This window comes from Ictalurus punctatus, chromosome 7, assembly GCF_001660625.3.
Source record: "Ictalurus punctatus breed USDA103 chromosome 7, Coco_2.0, whole genome shotgun sequence".
Taxonomy (NCBI): Eukaryota; Metazoa; Chordata; class Actinopteri; order Siluriformes; family Ictaluridae; genus Ictalurus; species Ictalurus punctatus.
Window position 1 is genome coordinate 30,807,902 of NC_030422.2, and position 21,693 is coordinate 30,829,594.

The 21,693-nt window shown below is 41.4% G+C and overlaps 1 protein-coding gene across 1 annotated transcript in view; it reads right to left on the bottom strand.

Moving 5' to 3' along the window:
- Positions 1–156: 156 nt before the first annotated feature.
- The window catches only part of dab1b (DAB adaptor protein 1b), a 49,045-nt gene continuing 27,508 nt past the window's right edge, over positions 157–21,693 (bottom strand). Inside the window, exons 3-15 of the mRNA XM_047156534.2 lie at positions 16,490–16,629; positions 15,166–15,264; positions 13,584–13,715; positions 12,676–12,795; positions 12,459–12,497; positions 9,648–9,713; positions 9,388–9,447; positions 7,867–7,923; positions 7,099–7,198; positions 6,043–6,552; positions 5,681–5,841; positions 5,255–5,361; positions 157–3,363 (exon numbers count right to left, since the gene is read on the bottom strand). Coding sequence (XP_047012490.1) covers positions 5,287–5,361; positions 5,681–5,841; positions 6,043–6,552; positions 7,099–7,198; positions 7,867–7,923; positions 9,388–9,447; positions 9,648–9,713; positions 12,459–12,497; positions 12,676–12,795; positions 13,584–13,715; positions 15,166–15,264; positions 16,490–16,629 — 1,559 coding nt within the window. The 3' untranslated portion in view covers positions 157–3,363; positions 5,255–5,286. The remainder of the gene's footprint in view (positions 3,364–5,254; positions 5,362–5,680; positions 5,842–6,042; positions 6,553–7,098; positions 7,199–7,866; positions 7,924–9,387; positions 9,448–9,647; positions 9,714–12,458; positions 12,498–12,675; positions 12,796–13,583; positions 13,716–15,165; positions 15,265–16,489; positions 16,630–21,693) is intronic.

Consider the following 21,693-nt stretch of genomic DNA (forward strand, 5'->3'; position numbering starts at 1 on the left):
TTATTTTCTCCATATTTGTTCGTTTTGTTCTGTTCGCTTGTCCCAATCATTTCATGAGAGATGAAGCAAAACATATTGTAAGAGAATACAGCTCGGGGAAGAAAAAACAAACAAACAAACAAAAAACCCATAATGAATACATAACATAAAACCAAATGAGATATTAAAACACTGGGAGATTTATTCTCTTCAGTAACGACAAGCTCAAATAAAAATAAAAAAAACAAACAAAATAAAATATCCATCAGAGTTAAAGACTTGAAGAAAGACAAGAGATTGAAACATGGTCCGTAAAGTCCTGATTAAAGAAAGAAAGAAAGAAAGAAAGAAATGTTTAAAAAAATAAAAATAAAAATGTCCACACATTGATATAATAGCGTTATTTCTCACTTTTCACCATGATGTATATTTTAACATAAGGAAATGGCACTTCTGATTTGAGGAGGAAATGAGTTCAAAGTGATTTTACAAATGAAGAGAAAATGGGTGTATGACTTCACTACTTTTTAAATCTTAAAATGACCCGACCCTCAAAAAGAAAAGGCTAAGCTAAATCCATGAAGCTGAGACAGAACAGTTTCCTGTTTGGACCGCTGTAGCGAAATACTGCATTGTAGCGGATTATTACAGTAGCCTTTAGCATGTCGGTATTTCAGCTGATTAAACGGCGGCGTGTCGCGGCCACGTTCATGTTTATTCACACAGACACGCGCACAGAGAGCTGAGGCGTCACACGGCCAGTGATATGATCGCTGGTTGGTGTTTATCTGTTCATTTATTCACACGGTCGTGTGGGGTTTCGTTTCTGTCTCACGGCGACGATCGGCTAAACGGAAAGATGGAAAAGCCTGATGTGATGGCGTCTCACGCCGCGTCCGACTTAACTCTCGTCTGTGGGAAGTCGGAATTACAACCTCATTATCAACCTCGTTTGAGCTGCAAAGTACGACGCCGCCATTTTAGTTTTTTTATTTATTTTTTTTCCGCTAACAACAATCAAGCTAACGTTACTGACTAACGTTTACACGGACAGCAGTAATCCAATCATTGACCTTATTCCGAATAAGACAATATTGTGATTAAGATCTTCACGAGTCGCTTTTAGAATACTCCTTTCGTGTTCCCGTGTTACATGTTATAGGAACGTAGATCGATTAACGTCATTGCGTCACCACGTCACGCCGTCCGACGTTCCTTCCAGAATTTCACGTATCGTAATTATTTGTCGTGCCGTACGTGCGAATAGACGACGGCGGATACGAATTCTGCAGCAGCAGGCCTGGTCTGTACTTTCATTCATGAAACAACGTTTCATTCATGCCACCGCGACAAACTCGGAGGTACTGGATGAGAGTGCAGAGTAAGGACTGGTGGGAGAGAGTTGTTCTAATGGATTTTGATGACGTCGAATGGAACGAACATTTCTGTGAACGTGTCCTGTCGCACAATGCGGTGAGAACTCCCACACGACGTTAACAGTGTGATTAAGGTGTGTAACGCGACTAAAACAGGAGTACTCCACACGTCTTAATTCCATGTGTGTTCACTTCGAGTGTGACTTTAATCAGATTAACGTCATCAATAATCTGTTTACATGCCAGTTTCTTAATCAGATTATCGTCTTAATCGGGTTCATATCGGATTATCGTTGTCTATGTAGACGTACTGAATGATGTATATTTTCCTCCTCGAAACACCGGACTGTAGAGTCAGTGTTACAGCTTTAACAAGTGAATATGTCTGTATGTTGGTTGATCTAAAGCGAATACTTATAACTCATTTAACGGTAAAGGCGTGCTACTGTGTTTACTGCTGATGCTATGAGCGGCCACGTTGACGTCAAGTTTGACTTTCCGAGTAGGAATTTGGAGCCGAGGGGGCGTCTTCTCCGTTTTTTTTTTTCCTAGTCGGAGTTACGAGTTTTAATTGAACGCAGCATTATACATGAGGCGGTCTGGCAAAACCCGTCAGATGTCACCGCATCTCCTTTCCACACGATTTGACACTTGTATTTCCTTTCAACTGCTAAAAGATGACGAAAACTAGCTTGCTAGGGCGTGAAGTGTGATTTCCTCACACAGTGAATGTCCCACGTTGTCATAAGGTTAATCGATTCAGTTTGTAATCAGATACCGGCTGTTAAAATGTCTGCAACGCTCCGGTCGCCTTCACGTCGTCATCAAAACAGAGAAGTGCGCTTACACGCAGGTTTGAAATCTTTCACCGACGGAATGAAAAGGGATTTATCCAGCAGAACGGAACCGACTGAATAAGTCGGTGGATATTATGCGAGCGCGTGTGAAGGGTTTTCCAGGCCACCACACATACAGCATATAAGACTACATTTGTACATCCATGCTTTTCCATCTCTCTGTAAACAAAAATATAAAAGAATTCACATCATCGACACATCTGTTCATTTCTCGCGGTATGTGAAACCCTCGTACGTTGCTGTTCAACCTTAAAGGAATAGATTCAATGTTTTAAAGGGAGGCGAAGTGCACAGACGTTAATCGGGCTTCACACAACAAATGGCACAAAGATTGCACGTTATTTACTGAACAATATTTGGCAAAGAATTAAGAAATAAAATCACACACGGCTGAACAGTAGAGCAATGGATTTAGAAAACGAACGAAAAGTCGTTTTTTTTTTTTGTTGTTGTTGTTGGTTTTTTTTTTAACATAAGCATTGTATAAAATCTTGCGGATCGAGTCTCATGGTGAAAACCGTGCAGATGTAACGTCATTGTAAGTAACGCGGTTGATTTGTCACAAACGTCGTGTTGTGACTGCAGGATCATTCTTGCATTAACACTTTTGACGCAAAGTTTTAGTTGAGTATTATCAGTCCAATAAAACATCAGCTTCTCTCTCACACACACATACACACACACACAGTCTTTAAAGGTCATCACTGATGTCAGATCAGTCCTGTTTTGACACATAGTGAGACCCTCTGGGGGTTTACTGCACAGTATGGATTGTACTACACATTATTATTATTAGTACTTCAATCCATTTCAACCTCAATTCACATGTCTCAGGCTTCTCCTTTCTCTATGAAAGCCCAAATTCATAATATACCATCAGGAGCATCTCATCAATCAAAAATAACTCTCTTTTTTTTCTTCTTCTTCTTCTTCTTCAAAAAAATAGTTTGGATTTTTAAGTAAAATGACAACAAAATGGTTCAGTTATAGTCCAAAACGATCCAAGAGGTCTCTTGACAAGTCCACTGTAACACTGTAGGTCTCCATATTCATCTGTAAATATTCTCCAGGTTCAGAAAGGCAGCCAGACATTCACCCCCAGTCTGGCTTCATGGGTTTCCTCTTTCGCGTCTCAATCCAGAACTTGGCAGCTACTGACCAACATGAGACACACACACAAAAAAGGACGAATTAGGGAACCAAAAATAACAGGAACAAACGGCTTAGACAAACACACACCCTTCATGCTCCACATGTAAAACGAATCATATTGTGTGCAGCTAATCTTCTCAAGAATAGATGCAGTGAAACATGTGACCAGCAGATGGCACTGACGTGTTGTTGTTTTCGTTAGCATTAGCATGACAGGTATTGAAAAAAATAAAATAAATAAAGGTTGGTACAGGATTGGTGCGGTGCGGTGTGATTACAGTGTAGAAACTAGGGTTAGGGTTAGAAAAAAATGAAGAACAAAATGAAGAGTCTAGACAATGTAAGAAGACGTCTCTAATTCAAATTCAAGCTTACTGAATGGAGCTGTAGACTTAGAATCGTTCTATTGGAAAGCTCAATTTATATATATATATATATATGTATATGTATAAAATCAGTTTCAAACGACTTTGTTGTTTGTAGGATTTAAAGCATCGCCTCTCATGAGATTTAGTAGGCAAACATTTCACATTACAATTTCACGCTGAAGGGTGTGCAAACAATTTGGAAATCGAAACGAAGTACACATACCTGGAATTGATTATATGAGTACTTCGTTATGAATTTCAAAGGTACGATCGCACACCCTTAAGTGTGAAGTTTTTCCAGAATCCTGTGGAACGAGCGAAACACTGGTCTGCTCACGGTTCTAAAGCTATGATTCAAAGCTAAGTGCAGAGAGAGAAAAAAACAAGTGTAGTGAAGCTGTTTACAACCAGACACACATGCAGCGAAAAATAGACGTGGAGAAAAACAGAAAAACACCCACTGGGTTCAGAGAGTGCCGGGATACCAATATGTTGCCTCTGTGATCTGAGAAAAGCTTGGCTTTGAGATGAAACCAGTACGATTTATTAGTGAGGCAGTAATGCTGAGTTGGCACAAAATCAATCAGCCACCAGTTTCCCAATGACATCTTAAATAAAAGTGATACTGGCTTGACCGTGGTGTGAGGATCGAAACACCGCACTGGGGTTTGAGAAACCACACTGTCTACTGGCTGGGTTTATTGAAGTTCTTTTTGTGCTGGAGAAACAAAACATCACGTGTCCGTCCGATTGTTCGTTTCGTCGTTAGTGGTGTGTAGTGGAGCTGTAGCTATTTTTGTCACGCTCCATGAAAATAAGCCATGGAGAAAAAGAATAACGCCTGCAATTAGTTATATTTTGAGATCAAATATACAGGGACATTGTAGAGTTTTATTGAAATATGTTTTTAGTGCAAATTTAAACGTAATATTAGAAATACATGCTTATTTTTTTAAACTGATTTTATAATTGTATATCCATTGTGAAAATCAAAAATCAGCTATTTCTATCCTGTTGAAAATGCTTAGGGTTCGATTGCTGTCAGCCAAGAACGGGAATCTGAGGCTACAGTGGGTACAGACTGGAGATGCATGAATAGAGCTGGCATTGGTGGCCATTGAGGGGTTTTGGTGATCTCGCTCTGGAGTATCTTCACAAGGCTTATACATCGACATTGGGTACCTAGGAGTGTTTAGTGGCTTACATTGGTCTTGAAGAGAAGTCAAAGTCTTGGCTCACCCTATTCTGTGGGATGTATTGGGTTTAGAACATGGAAGAAACCATCCATTGCCATGTAGACCCAGACCAGAGTATTGAGGGATGGCACTGGTGAGTGTCAGGCCCAAATATAGCTGGATATTAATGACAGGCTTCATGACTGGAGAGATGACGATTGGCTGATTGGATGGATATCGGACATGTCTGTAGTTTAAGCACTGTGGCTGCTGTAGAGTTATTTGAATGCTAACTAAGTGAAGAAGAGACTTAAGGATAGGAAAGAGAACAATAGAAAAGTAGAGACCCAGAGTGGGGGTGAAGCTGAGCTGGGATTTTCTAAGCGTCTGATTGGTGTGGAGTCGGACTGAGTTCCGCCGTCTCACAGCTGCTGGGGATTTGGGAGCTGGAACACTGAGAGGAAGAGAGGACAGAAAGGGGAGCGTGTTGTTAAATCATGAACGTAATTTGACCACATTTTTTAAAATATCAATAGAAAATATTATGAAAAAAAGATAGAAAACGATATGAACTGAGTCGGTTCAGTAAAGCCAGGGGTGAAGAAGTCACAAGCCCGGTCACACGTCCGATAAATAAAGCTGATTTAACACCCAGGCTTTTTGTCTTTTATTCAACGTTGCCTGGCGGAAAATGTGGTTCAACAGTGTTATGCGCTTCATTAAGTAAGCTGCAAAAACAGTGAAAAATGTGACCCAAATAAAGATCTAATTACCGATTCCTCTGCCACATCTTGGCTGATGCTCTGCTCTGTTCCACCTTTGGGAGAAGGCTCTTTAAGATGGCTCTCTTTGTTCTCTGTTCTCATGACAGAGAGATCTTTATGGGGGTCTGAGGTCAAGGTCATGTCGATCTCCTGGGAAGCAGGTGTGGCAGCTATGGGGAAAGTGAAACAGGCTCATTTCAATTAGCCGTGCTTGTTACAGGGTTTAAAATCAGTTCTGAAATAATCATTAATATCTGAGTGAGTGAGGATTTCTTCGAAATATCATGGGATTGGGATATTTTAGTTAATTAGTCCACGAGGAGCAATTTGCTTGACCCAGATTGCAAGCGGTTCTTGTGTGGCTTACTCACGAGACTCTGCAGTGGACTGCGACGACCCCGGAGTCAAACTCAGCTGGGAAAGATCAAGATCTTCACTACAGACCTCCGTTTCCTGCTTCTCGCCAGGCTGTGTGGCTCCTCCCATCACCGTGTGTGGATCACTGGTGTCAGCAGGCTGTGTGTGTGAGCCTGGCACCTCTGCCAGAGGGTTACTGCTTGGGGCATCTCTGGATTCAGCTGCATGCTGAGGGCTAGTGATGGTCGAGGATGGAGCGGACGGTGTAGACATGCGAGGACGCATGGCCGCTAAGGGAACAAGGCCCTGAAACAAGGTGCCGGCTGGTACGAAGGCCCACTGTTGTTGGCCTGGGCCGGGAGAGTGGAAAAGGTTGGCCTGGCCCCAGATCACTGGCTGTCCTCCAGGAAGAACCTGAGCAACCTGCAGAGGAGCCTGAACACCAAACGCCAGTGGAGCTGCCGGAGCCGCGAAGGACTGCTGAGCCCAGTGAGCCGCTTGCACTGCACCCATCGTCATGTAGCCTGTGGGGATGGTTGGACAGGAAGAAAACAGACAGAGAGTGATGAGACAGGAAAGTAATGAGACAGACAGGGTCGAGAGACAAGGAAGGGATGGCCAAGAGAGGAGGCAGATTGGACAGATGGAGAGAGATGGAACAGATATGTGGGACAAAATGGGGACAGACAGGACATAGAGGGAACGGATTAAGAATAGACAGAGAGGACAAACAGAAAGGAAAAAAAAAAGACAGAGAGGAGGAAGAGACCAGATGTGGGCAAATCGCTGTGGTATAAGTCAAAAAAAATCTTTAGGACGTGCTGTAATTAGAAAATAATCAACTTTGGGGTGATAGTAACTCCATTTCACATCGGGCCACATCACACCACCTCATCTTTATATTCCCATAACAGCACGCCTTACATATAAGGTAGCGACCCTTGTTATGAAATGTAATTTAATAAATAATACTGTACTCATCGCATCAAATGCTGTGAATTTATCGTAATGCTTTGTGACTATTGCGCCTCTTGCTTTTGACTTTCACACCTGTGAGGACAGTGTGTTACCTGAAGGCACGGCAGGCGGGCTGAAGTGTGTGAAGAGCTCAGGGTGGCGCTGATGCCGTCGTCGCCCGGGGTCCAGGGTATTAGCAGGCGACGCAGGCATCTGCGAATCAGACCATTATAGCCCATTTCATTCGAATTCAGTACAATGATCAATACTAATGACATGATAGAAGAGCAGCTCAGTATAACAGAACATTCATTATAAAGATTTGGGTAATCTATCAAAACACAAAAGGTCCACAAAAAAAACTCTTATTTTTGTTTTATTTCATATTGGATTTCCTGGTTAGAACTTTGATGAGAGGACATAGTAAGCCTAACCACACTGGCACTTCCTGTTAATTGAGTTATTCTGAAGTGAATGGGAGACCACCGTGGTGTACCACAAGTTTTTATTACAACTTCCTGTGATGTCAATTCCTGTCACATGAGTTGTATTGATTGCAGAATGCCTCAGAATACCAGGTTTTGTAAGATTGGTCCCTGTTTCCACTTCCTGTTGTCACGGTGTTCACAGTGATTTCACTCGTTACTTTTCATTTTATCGGATTACTCACTGTTCTACAAACGCATATTAGCGACAAATGTTCTTGCATTATAATTATAGACTCATGGAGCACTCTATGTTCTTCACTTAAAAAGTGAAAACTCCAAGTAGAACCATCCTGGTCAAGTTATTCAAAGCTCCAATGGCAGAATACACAGCAGAGTTATTTTTTGCCTTCATTCATAATCGTGCTGGTGAGCATTGTGTTGAGATTCACTTACGGATACAATGTCCGGAGGGGTGGCCATGTCACCAAACAGTTCAAACTGACTGATGTTCTGGAGGAAGTCCAACATGGAAGCGAATACGATGGAAAGAAAGGGAACAGTTAGATTTATGCATGACTGAGAATAATATGCTCACGTATTAGAACGTTAATCAGTGATGGCATGTCGGAGTGTTCCTTCTCAAACATCTAACTGTAGCATATATATACAGTAGGATGGGATGACACAACAGCATGACTTTTATAAATGAAGATAAACAAAACAAGCACTATAGAATCACACCACACAAAAACATTAGGGTATTGTAAACAAGTCAAACTTTAGTCTCCTATTTCACCAAACCTCTCATAAATAGCAGCATTGCTAACTGCAATTCCTCTCCATAAAGTTACGCAGTACATGGTCCTGTAATCATAAATTCCGGTCAACATTTTACAGAACCATGTTGTTGTTGTTGTTTTCAGGGCATGTGTAAACAATAATATTTATGAGATTTTGAGAAGCTAGCCTGCCATCACAAAACGCCACAGAACCAATATGAACCAACCACGGTTTTGTGTTCAAACAAACAAATCGAATGAATTTTATTTGCGAAAGTCAATAGGGAGTAGAGATTTCTTCCTCTGGTTGTTGAATAAGTGAAGAAAGAAAAGAAAAAAAAAAAGAAATGCTAGCGAATTGTCTATCCCTGGTTCATAATCCTCTCTGCTCTGGGACCTGAGATGTTTGGACTGATCCAAGAATCGATATATTGTGATATGAGTTTTAGTGATGGAAAGTGATGGAAGGAGGGAAACTAACAGACATATCGATATTCAAAGCGCTAAAAAAAAAAAAGCTCGACTGTATGAACAGACATGCAGTAAGACTTTGTGAAATGGAGAGATAGTGACAGATTAATGGATTCATTCAACTGATGTAGCAAAGCTCCGTTCACTGGTCTTGAAGATTTTCCAATGTTTTTGGTATAAAGTTTAAGTAAGATGATGAAAGACTGCTAATGGCTGTGAATATTGACACTTTTATGAGGCACATATTTAAATAGTGATTGGAGCTTTATGGCATAAACTTAATACTTAATGGCATGCAATGCAACCACACAGAGACAGAGTCCCAACACCAAACCTCTCGTGAAGCCAGAAAAGCAAATAAATCAAATGAAATAAAGCCAGTTCACCTCTTTACTGCAAGTCTTCGAGATAAGAAAGCAGTGTAATGAATGCGCGGTCCTGGAGGACCACAGCAGCACACAGTTTAGCGTTTTCCCTTATCTAAACTCTTATGAGTCAGACATGAAGAGCTCGACGCTTGAGTTAAATCAATATTTCAGTTGAGCTGGTGCATTAGATTGGGTTTTTCTGCGTTGGACTGCGCTCTACAAGATAATATACAGTATGTTCCTGTTTCTATTGAATGGAACGGACAGAGCGTTCAATTAGCCGAGATCTTTGGAGAGAGGTTTGCTGGAGGGACTTTAGAAATGGGGAAGGCTGGCGATACAATACAAGCACCTACAGTCATAAAATGGCGTTTTGGAACATCATAGACCCCTTCTTTCTGCTGGCTCGTTGGGACCTAAAAGTCATAACACATCAATTAAACCACAGCTCTGTCTTTATTATTAAAAACATATCAACCGTGCCATGAATTCTTATTCCAACGTGTTATATTTTACAATCTGCCTCACTACAATAAATTAGAGCCCTCCTCTACACCATCATGACTTTAAAAAGGGGCTAGACAGGGGTAAAAGGGGGTGGGACTTGTCATAATACCTGATAAATGCTCTCCTCTGATTGGGGGCCATGGAGCGGCTCGTGTCCAGCTTCAAACACAATGTACTACAGCAGGAAAAGAGAGAGTGAGAGAAGGAGAGAAGAGTGGGTGGGGCCACACAGGTAGCCGGTCAGATATAGTTTAACATTGTGAAGGCATAAGCCAACATGATGAAAAGAGTAACCTTAGGGTCTACCACAAGAAAAGCACTTCATTGCCATAAACATGGTTTTATAATAGCCATAAAGGGACAGTTTATCCAAGAGCACGATTGATTTTTTTTTTACCTAAGACGCCAAATGTAGTAGACCAGGGTAGAGCTGCAACAACTAATCGATAAAATTGAATAATAATCAATTATGAAAATCGTTGTCAACGAATCTCATTATCGAGTAGTTGGTCTGCGCACGGCACGGGGGAGATTTATATATAGAGAGAATTTCCGTGAGGCCAGGCCTCCAAAATGGTATACCAGTTCCTCTTGGAAATGGGGCAAAATGTGCTCGGCACAAAGGACAGTGACACTGCCAGCCAGCAAAACAAACAAAAAAAGCACTCCGGAGAACCAACAAGCAGACTCATTCTTGAATAAAAAAGGGTATACAATTTTCCCCTATTCCTTTTGGCACTCAACTAGCTATCATTCCCATGTTCCTCTTGGAAACACAGACACAGCTGTGGTTCATGGAGTTGGCAGTGAGCTTAAATTTAGAACTGGTGAGACAATATAGCCAGGAGCCTGGCAGAATGTACAAGGGCCTGTTCACCAAAATGACAACTGGCAATGAGCTGACACCTACTCGAACCATTCCTTACTTCCACACAGTAAAAAAAAACCTCATGGGGTATAACTGACTAAGATTTTCTTGGTTCTTTGAGTTGGTTCTCTTCGTGGAGTTGGTTCATTTGTGGAAATTGGTTCTCCTCTGTGTGCATTGGTCTGTTACATACCCAAGGTGCATCTTCTAGTGTAGTGTAACAGACTTTGTAGAAATATCTATACTGCAGCAGAAATTATGTAAGAGTTGGACGCATGGTCAAGGTCACTCACAGATCTCACAGAGGTCTGTAAGAATATAGTCAAGAACCCTGACAGACAAGGCAGAGTCTGCTCACCAAAATAACAGCTGACAGCTGATGTCAAAGCATACACTAACATTCTGCTGAGGGTCAAGAAAATGCAAGAAGCCTGTCATTAATATCTGGCTATATTTGGGCCTGCCACTCACCAGTGCCATCCCTCAATACTCTGGTCTGGGTCTACATGGCAATGGATGGTTTCTTCCATGTTCTAAACCCAATACATTCCACAGAATAGGGTGAGCCAAGACTTTGACTTCTCTTCAAGCCCAATGTAAGCCACTAAACACTCCTAAGTACCCAATGTCGATGTATAAGCTTTGTGAAGATACTCCAGAGCGAGATCACCAAAACCCCTCAATGGCCACCAATGCCAGCTCTACTCATGCAACTCCCAATAGTTTAGGTACCCTTTGAGCACACATATTAACACGAAGCTGGTGTATCACTGTTGCAATTGGTAAGGGGGACATAAGTATATCAAGCTGGTAGTGGACTATGCTGTCCTGAAGCTGTCCACCTCCAAATACAAGGAGTCAAGGGGCTTTATCCCCTCTGATGGCAGACTGCATGGGCTCCTCCAGGTAAAACTGCTGCACACAAGATGGACATGCTTGTCTAATGTATCAGTCAGACTCTATTAAGGATGGTGGCAGCCCTCCTATGTGCTGCCTGCCGTTGGGGAGGTGCCCCAGATCTTCAAAGGCTTCCTACCACTTACACCTAAAAGCCCCAAGATTTGCTGGATGTGGCAATGTGAATACCTAGTCAGGATCAGGCTTTGTGATGACTTTTAGAACTGAGCACTTACAGAAAGTCTTGATTCATCACAGTGTGGGTCCAGGAGCCAGCAGACTAGAGCCGTAGCAGACTATTTATTTCACCCTCCATTGTGTGATCTTCCAAAAGCTTTGGAACTTTGTCCTGAGGCCCCACCACCACTATACTGCAGCATATGTAGATGACATGGTAGGCCATACAAAGTGCTGGGCCAAACACCTTGTACGCCGTATAATCCAGTGCTGGAGGCCCTGTGCAGAGTTGAACCAACTGCCAAAGACGTGTTATATCTCTGGCTGGCAGAAGAACAATACTAGAGGGACCAGACTGTCTGAGTTCTAGGACAATTACCTTCTCTATAATTTCTATACTTGTATTATAAGCTGAACTGTTCTTCCTATAAAGGGAACTAAAATAATGGCACATAGGAAATGATTAGAATTCTCCCCAAAAATCATTATATTAGCCGTGTTCATATGAATATTCCTTAAAGAAAATGAGCAGACAAATATGATAGTTCATGAGAGAAACTAAAATTTGCAGAGTGTCTACGAGAACTACTTATTCAGTTTGAGTGAAAGAGCACTGGGGTTTCAAGAGTAAAGATCAACGTGCAACTTCCCAGCTTTTACCAACACATGAGTGCACACTGATGTACACTCTATAACAAAAAAAAAGTATAACGCATCAGGAAAATTCAACTACTCAAGTGGCCGTCTAATGAAAACGCACTAAATATAGCCGGACGGTGGACGTAAAGCTAAAACAAACCATGGAATTTGCAGAAAATGAAGGGAACCAGCTCCAGTCCTGGAGGAGCACACCACTGCATAGTTTTGGATCTCGAGATGATTTGGTAGGGAAAACACTGAACTGTGCAGTGCTGCAGTTGGGTGTCTCTGATTCGGTGATATGTAATCTTAGGTTGTGTAACAAAAGACTGCGATTACCTGATACACTGGGTCATCAGTGTCGTCCTCGAGAATCGTCTGTGACACACAGTGGGATAAGAAGGTGGATTCTAAAACATAAGCTTTAAGAACATCTCAAAAGATCTTCGCCCCTATAACATTTAAGCTAGACATTCTAGTTGACATTTAAGGATTTAACAGTCATTAATAACACGGTTGAATGAAGCACTCTTGAAATGAATGGCATTGTCTGAACCTGATAAACAGCCTGCTCGCAGTGCTTTGCTTTCTGTGCTTTCTTCTCCCCCTCATCCTTCTGCTTCAGGTCATAGATGAGTGTAAAGAGGTCGCGCAGCTCCAGAATCAAAGGCTGTGCCTACGGAAAAGAAGCAGAGCGTGGATAAGAGCATCGTGCCGAAGGGACCACCTTTATACGTTATGGTTTTCTGGGAGTTTTTTTTCTCTAAATACCGTTTTAGTGTTTTGCAGTACATCTCAGAACAGTCTTTATTTTGAAATTGTCTTTAACAAGTTCTTGTATTTTTCATGTAATCAATTCACGGTCAAATGTCATCTGTAGATTTCTTCACCCATAAAAGCCTCGTCGATCTACAACTGGTCGATGTCATGTTGATATGAGTCTGTGGAATTTTTATTATTTTTTTTTTTTACTTTAAAGATGGGCTTTTGTTGAAAATACGGTTGACAAAAATGTTTTCTAATCAACTGAACGTGCCAGCTAGAGATTTGTATACATGAACCCCACAGTATGTTTTCTGCATTGCCTTTAAGCACAACTTTGTCCAGAATGAAGTAAGGAATAAAACAATGTTTTGCTGTTATAAGGGAAATAATCAATGGGCACGGTGGTGTTATGATGCTCAGTTACTATTGAATTGGACAGATGTACTGTATGACTCACACTATAAGAGAAAAAAAAAACCCAGCGCACACCTGTTAAACAGATTTGGAGTATGTAGTGCACCAATACTGAGCAACAAACACATCTGCATTTTTATTAAATCACTTCAGACCCAGGCCAAAAGAACCAACAAAGCCCCGAGCTAATAACAGGACACCAGTAGCTAGAGATGGTTAAAGGGGTTAAAAAAAATTTTAAAAAAAGACGAAACTCTGTTAGATTAGAAAAACATGGCAGCTCACTGAATGGACTGTCTTGATGGCCACAAACTTGTGGTTTCCCTCTTTCCCACAGACATAGCCGAAGGCACGGTGGTCTCTGGTGTCTTTGGCGATGTAGGAGATTTCGTGCACAGAATGGTGATGCTGTAATACCTGTGGGTTGAAACTGTCCATTACGACACCACTCACAGTGAAATGACCAACATTAAATTAGTGGTTTTACTGATTACTATAATGATGGCTAATAACAGAGAGAAAAGAAGAAAAAAAAACGCTGGAGTTTTGGCTAATTAACTGTGATTAATGAGGATGCAAGGAGGTCTGAGCTATGTGGCTGTCAGCCTGGAGAAGGAAAGCAGTACATCATGCTAAGAGAGAGTCCTAGCGAGGGAAGCCATCATTACTGTTAATGAAACTGGACTCGGTCCAGCGAGCTTCAAATCCAGATTAATATTTTAAAGCTCAAATGAGGTGTTTCTAAACACTTTCTCTTTAAGCATGACTATATCTCATACATAATTCATGATCATACCCACGTGGGGTTTAATTAGGTCTTATTAACCCTATCGGATCAAAATTCTACTTTGTCTTCAGGGAATTACCGCTGCTTAATTTGGTTTTGAAAGTACAGGGTAACTCACAATGTTAGCCACTACATTTCTCACTCTGTTTTCATCCACCATCTACAAAAAATCTAGTTAGCTAATACACGTAAAAGGTTACCCCCAAAAAATATAGTTCGATATATTAAAGTGATCCTACATAAGGATTCAGTTAAATACACTACATACTAACACGGTAAAACCAGCGGGTCTGTCTAGCACCATAATGCATTCTTCAGAGTAGAAGCCCTTTAGGAAGCCATCTGAACGACCCTTAACTTTCACGATTAATATGAAATCTTTCTCTAATCTCAAATAATCAACACGATGTGTCCAATAAACACTTTGGTCTGCTGGGTTTTTAGGAGCATCTACGTTATTTTTACCCGACCAGCTCCAACAAACCGCCTTCTCGCTTTCTATTGGCTCAATAAGCAGGTTCAGAAATCCACAGGGCAAAGTTTATAGAGATAAAGTTGGCACAAAGCAAAAGTAACCGCAATCGGAAACAAATGCACGTCTTTTACGTCCTGCGTCCTTTCCCTTTCAGTGAATTGGCTTTTATTTGTGTTCGATCTAAAGAAGAAAATTGTAGTTTTCAGGTGTATCCTGTAAGTGTTGGCACGTCTACACGACAAAATCGTAAACTTCACTCTGATCCGATGTGTTACAATATACAAAAGTAAAACGATCTGAGTTTCAATTTCGACATCAACAAACACTAGTTTAATAAAAATTGGGCAGCAATCCGGAAGCCCAAAATTTTGAGCAGTAGCGGTGACTCGGGTCTGAATCAGCTCGGAAAACAGATACCAGCTCAGTACCCCTTGGAAAAAATCAACGATAAACAAATGAAATAGCTTCATTGCTTACGACCTGTTCCGAGAGCTTTCTAAACGTCGATGTCTTTATAAATCTTTATAGTGCGTTCTACCCAGATTTCAGAAAGGACTGAGTAATGTCACTCCATCTTTGCCAGTGTGAAAGCAGTCAAGACCCACCCCGGATCTCTCGTCGTAGATCTTAATGCCATTGAAGGAGACGGTTAAGAAAACGCGCTGCTTGTGCTCTCCTTTGGATCGAGCCGAAGCAGCGATACCCTGTGGGAAAAGTATTTAAAAAAAAAAAAAAGATTGAAGATAAAGAACAAGCGAAAGAAAAGCAAGAACTGTAAGAAAAAGGAAAGTTTCACTCATTAGCAGTGATGGTTGGTTGTAATATTAAATTAACAGTTCAATAAATAATCAATATCACAAGGTCTCATCAACGGTATAATAAAACGATGTGGGGCAAGTTATTTCACACACACACACACACACACACACACACACACACACTTAAAGTGTATTAGGCTGCAGCATTTGTGATATCTGAGTCTGTATAGGCATTTCCTCTGAACATCAAATATGTTAATCAATAACCTTTCATATAAGCTGATGTGGGTGTGAATACGGATGCCCAAAAAAATGAAACCTTATACTGATGTCTTTTATCTTTAAAAGAACAGAGTGAGGCTTCGCTCTGCAAGCACATAGGAGTGACATCAGCCGCTCCTGCTCATTAGTTAGTTATAAGCACTGCTTAAGTTACACATAACATATTCCACCATGTCTCCTATTATTTTTCTGTAAATTGGCAGCTCTGCTTCCCAAAAGCACCACGGTGGTTATTAGCTTATCAGCTAGACAATTCAAAGCATTCGGGTTGACGGTTATTCTGTGAGGCGTCAGCGAAGCGGAAAACGAATCATCTTGTGGTATAAAAATAGGAACAGGCCATTCAGAAGCAAATAAAGCTTGAATGTTTCCAAACTTCCAACACACTCTCAGAAACACTCACAGAGACACACTCGATCTGTAGGGTGTGTCTGTATGATCAAGCTAAGCTGTCATTAATGAGCTGACCTGTCAGAGCATGGCTGAAGTTTGACAGAGGAACAAAAAAGCGTGGAAGAATGCATTTCAGCCGTCAGATGACGGGCTGCCCGTGGATTAGCGCTATTGTAGTAGCAGCTCTTTCCACACGAACACATCCGTTAACAGCATGGTTCTGAGGGCGTGATGCCGAGTAGGCAGTATCAACCACTCACTTAAATGTCAAAGCTCTCTCTCGGAGCACGACGGCACACGTGCATCACGCCCGTAACGTAGACTTTCTTTTTGTCTTTAGATCATCAAAGAGGAGGACTTAAAGTCTGTAGGATTTTAATTTTAAAGCTCGCGCATGAACATGTCTAGCGTTAACGTGTTGAAACTCAAGCGTTCCTGTTCCATTCGTTCTGATGTGAACGCCCGACGAAACGCGGTTTTCTTCACCGAGCCGTACCTTCAGCTTCATCATGGAGTCCTGGCAGAGTTTATCTCCACGTGCCGCGGACACGTCGTCAATTCCAATCAGCTTGGCTTTGTAGCGTACCCCATCGCCTCTGAAGCGCTTTATCAGAGCCTGCTCGCTGCGGTTCTGACCTGCATGGGGGGAAAAAGAGAGAGGTTCATAGAGAAACCATACAGCAGGACAAAGTAACTCCTATACCACTGCGCTGTTGAATTCTGGATGTCGGCTGGGTGTTGATTCATCTTCTGACAGTAGCGCAGCTGCAAATCACAGGTTTCTATCAAGTCGCACGTTCTAATGCGTTATCGTTTCTATAGTAACAGCTCATTCGCAGGAAGTTGTACAGTGGACGTTCCACAGGAACGGATTCAAAAACGAAAACAAAACTGACGTGGTGATGTTTTCCGTAAGAGCTTCGTAACGGATAGAGGTACAGCTGTGACTTTAGGATTTCCGACCTCTTCGGGACAGAGGAGTTTTGTAGAGAGAAAAAGAGAGGCTGTTGAGTGACAGACTGTTTATAGCCGCTTTAATGAAAGTAATAACAGGAACTAGATTGTCTCGTTAACAGTTCTAAGGAGAAAAGGATAAACAGTATGGCGTGTGTCATCCTGTGACCAGAACGATAAGATTGCAGACATGTCTAGCAGGCTGTAAAGAAGACGGAAAAAGAAAGAAAAATTAATCTCAGGAGTGCAAACACTGCTTGCAATGCTTCAGACTTTTGGAGGTCTCTGAAAAGACATGCTAGCGCATATCAGTGCCACATATATAATATGGGACACAAAGTCTTTGAACAGTCCAGTATTTCTGATCAGGACAATGAGATCCTTGCTGTAAGTGCGACAGAACTACCCATACAAACGCAGGTTATTGAGAGAGCAGCCAAGAGCAACCCAACATCCTGCAAGACGAATTATCTGGCAGCAGTGGCTCAGTCGATAAGCGTTATGGACTGCTGATTGGCTGGTTGAGAATTTGATTCTTGGCACCAGCAAGCTGTTTGGCCCTTGAGCAAGGCCTTTAACCCTCGGCTGATCAGCCTGACTGTTGATCCGCTACGTTACTAAATGCAAAATAACTCGGTCAGGAGCTGAAAGAGCTGATGAGGGGAGTGTGGGAACTGCCAAGCTGCCACTGCTGAGCCCCTGAGCAAGCCCCTGAACCCTCATCTGCACAGCTGTATCCTGTCTGAAATGGAAGCCACTTTGGATAAAAAGCATCGGGCAAACGAGTAAAAAAAACTACAAACAAAACAACAAAAGAAATAGAAAAAAATGTAAGCAATTCAATAAAATGTGTTTACATCTGAATGATTATTCAGTCTGTACAGGATTTTGCACATTTTGTTGCTTGATGCTTAATTTTGCAGCTTATTTTGTTGGTAAATGAGACTGTTCTCATGTTCAACGCACATGAACGGAAGAGGGCTTTGGCGGAATGCGCGTTGTGATGACGTCACATTGCGTGTCTTGGCCCAAATCTGCGTAAAATTTGCACTCTTGTTGCTCGATTTCGCGTTCATTTCTGTGATAGCGAAATCACGACATCAGGGAGGGACGGATTATCATCCACTTCCTTTCTGAATGCCGTGGCCGTCTTTGCGGATGTATTTCAACATGGTTTAAACCCAAAAAACACACGATGCGGGTTAAACTAAGCACATTCTTGAGTTCAGTTGTGACTTTTTATTTATTTATTTATTTATTTATTTTGCAATACCATTTCTTTGGTGTTTAATCCATTTGAAGACAAATCAGATGAATCCACATGGATCTGATTAGCATGCTGCTACAGGAAATAGTCAACAAGCAGATGGTGTGATGAAGCAGAGTTAATGTGACCACCCTGAAGTCGATTATTTTCCTCTCCAAGCTCATCTCAAATTCTTACATCACTCCAATTTGCCAACATTTACAATTTTATTTGTATGACCAATTTTACACAACAAAATGCACTGTATCAGTTTCTATTTACAATTTAATAATGAAGATAGTTCCTGTTATCGCTTACGTTATATAGCAGCTGGAAACAGTCATTAATCTTTTTTTCCTCTCATTGGAGATTTTTATGTTCATGAAGATCGTGTTACTGAGAAACTCCTCAGTTCCGAATACTTTGCTGTGTCAGAAAGCATCAATTTACAGCGTCCCCGGTGTACACGATCAATAACAGGATGCAGGAGCACAACAAACAGGCCTCTAAACAGTACCCGTGCATGGAGACGGCACCCATGCTCGTGTCATTTAACCAGAAAACAAAAAAAAAGCCCTGGGATTTATTCCCTTGCGAGCATGTGTGTGTTTCAAGCCATTCTACAATCAGTAGTCTTTAAGTAGTCTAATTAAGGTCCTCAATTATCGTTACTGCTAGCTGAGTTGAATTTCCTTTGTTCAGACCAGTATTCCCAAATCCAGCGAGTCCAAATGGTCCACATTTTTGTTCCCCCATAGCTCTTAACACATGCCAAAAACCAGGAATACCTCAGGCAGGTACTGACCCACACCAGCGTGTGGAAAATGCACAGTGATATAAACAGTGATCTAAATAGTTAACCGTAATACGTATAACTAGCTGTAATAAATCCAGCGGCTCATTAGCAGGCTGAGAAAGCTCCGAAGGAACATATGGGCATCAGGGCCTTTTCATGCTCTGTTAGCCTCCATCCAACATTAAGGCTCAGTGAACACAGTAATGTAAATCAATCAGACATCGTAGAGCTCCGGGGTTTAATCCTAAACTAACTGCAGGTCATCTAACACCACTTAAAAGATTGTTAGAACTTCAGGCAGCATTCAGAACCATTACAGAGAATGAGGAGTGTAAAAAATAAATAAATAATGAAATCCAGCCAAACAACAATAACCTGCTGCTGAACTGCATCACAGGGGTGTTCATACGGCTATAAAACCCTTTAATCTGCTAAGCTGTGTGTCTTTTGAACCTTGATATTAAACCATCAATTATGCAGGATTACTGAAAGTTCCTGTTCTGTTCACTTTTTTAGTGATAAATCTCTTACTAAAGTAAAATAGCAATACAACGGTAATAAAGATTCTTTGAAAATACATTAAATAAGTGCTTTTGGGTTTCAGTGACTGTACATAAGTACAATAAATGTGGCAACAGATATACACAAGACCTTCGCGTGCTTAGGGACGCTCCAGGAGGCATGCATGTATTTGTGTGTAGAAGGAGTGGAAATAAGATGTAGGAATAGGGATGTAGGGATAATAAAGATTAATGTTGGGGGGCGGGGGGCGGGGAGGGGGGGGGGGGTTAATTTGAGTTAAGCATCTGATCCAAAAACATAGTTGTCGAGTAACTCCTGCACAATGATACAACTAGTAACTGCAATCTTACACACCTGATTTGGACAATCTCCCCATGAATCTATGATTGTGTCAAATTAACGTTCAAAATAAAATCTACACAAAACTCTCCAGGAGATGGGATTCCACCACTGAATTTAAACACATGTATCACTTTTTAGTACTTATGTCACAACTATCCACTTTGTGTATCAGCTCCAACGATGACCAGCACCACGAGGTGGTGACTTAACTTCAAAATGATGTAAATGTTTACACAGTGAAAGTATTCCGATTCAGGTTATACACATGCTTAATTGTATTTTCTGAGCACAGCATTTGGATCAGTGCACACCTCCGAGGTTGCCAGATTTTTCTCTCTCTTCCCCTGTCTTGTCATTGATTTGTTTCCCTGATTGTACTCTCCTGTTTCTTGTTGTCTCTTGATTAGTTTGTGTATTTAAACCCTAAGTGTTTCCCTTACATTTTCCAAAGCCTGCCCCGCTCTTCCTATCTCATATTTCTATTCCATTTATTTTGACAGTTATGATCGTAGATTAACCCTTCTTAATCCTGTCCGATGGTATAATGACACTTATAATGGAGTATATCACGAATGTAATTTCCGGAATACACCTAATAAAGAACATGCTGAGTGTACACACCTGTGTGTCCTACCTTACACCAAACATTATAATTTCTTTTCTTTTGTATCATTCTACTATTCTATCAACTAAAGTGATTGTAGTATAATGTAGAAGTATGTAGTATGTAGTAGAATGAATCTATTTTCTGAGTCCACATCAGCGTGGAATGGATACATGTTGGTTATTTAGTTTATTTTTCACACTGTACATAATTAAACAAACCAAATACAACGAAAAAAATTTGCCTCAGGGGCATGTAGAGCTGAAAACGTGCTCGGCGATTATGCTCTAGATTGGTTTTGTTTTGTTTTGTAGCATCCTGTATCATCTTCCTGGTGTTTCAGTGATATAGTGGAAGAAAGCAGGAAGGGAGTCATAAAAAAAAAAATCCCTCACTGCCAGGCCGAGCCCAGTGTGCAATGGTCAATAAAATACAAAAGTCTAAATCAGCGCTAACAGCATATCAGCATATGTATAGCCCCTGCTCAGCACTCTACTGAATGAATGACAAGTGAAGTGAATAATCCAATAAAACATGGAAGGACACATCTTTTCATTCACCAAGCATTTTAACTTCAATAATTCAAACAGCAGAACTCCATATGTTTACCGCAGAGTTCCTGATGGATTTTTTCGAGCCGTTGCAAAGAGAAAATGAGCAATGATCTGCTTCTACTGGGTTGAATCCAGCTCCCACTGAGAAAATCCCATCACCCTATTACATGAAGAATGCTGGCCAACTTCAAATGAGACAGCAGCACCGTGATGGCAGGAGAACTGGACAGATGGCAGCAGATGGGCGGGAATGAACAAGTAGCCCTCCGGATAGCGGAGTTTGGCAAGAGGCGGCTCAGTTCAGGAGGACAAGCTCTGGCACTGGAGCTCATTGACCTATCCGCCGCCGTGAGGTGAATCACCAGAACTCTGTACGGCAAAGAAGTCATTTGTACTCGTCATTACAAATTAGGAGACGACAAGAAAGAACGGTTTGTCAGTTTGAGAGATGCAGAGAAAATATGCAATAAAAGATCTCCTTCTTTAACATCAAAAAGATATTCAGCCTAATGAAAACCAAGCACTCCACCCCGGACTTAATGAGGAGCTCTTTTCTCATGCCAGGGAGAAGCAGCGTGGACGCCTGTCTGCTTATTATGCTGCCCAAATGTCCAACGTGGAATACATTAGTGTCACCTTCTCACCCTAATTAGCAGCACGGCCCTCTGATGTTTCTGTTTCC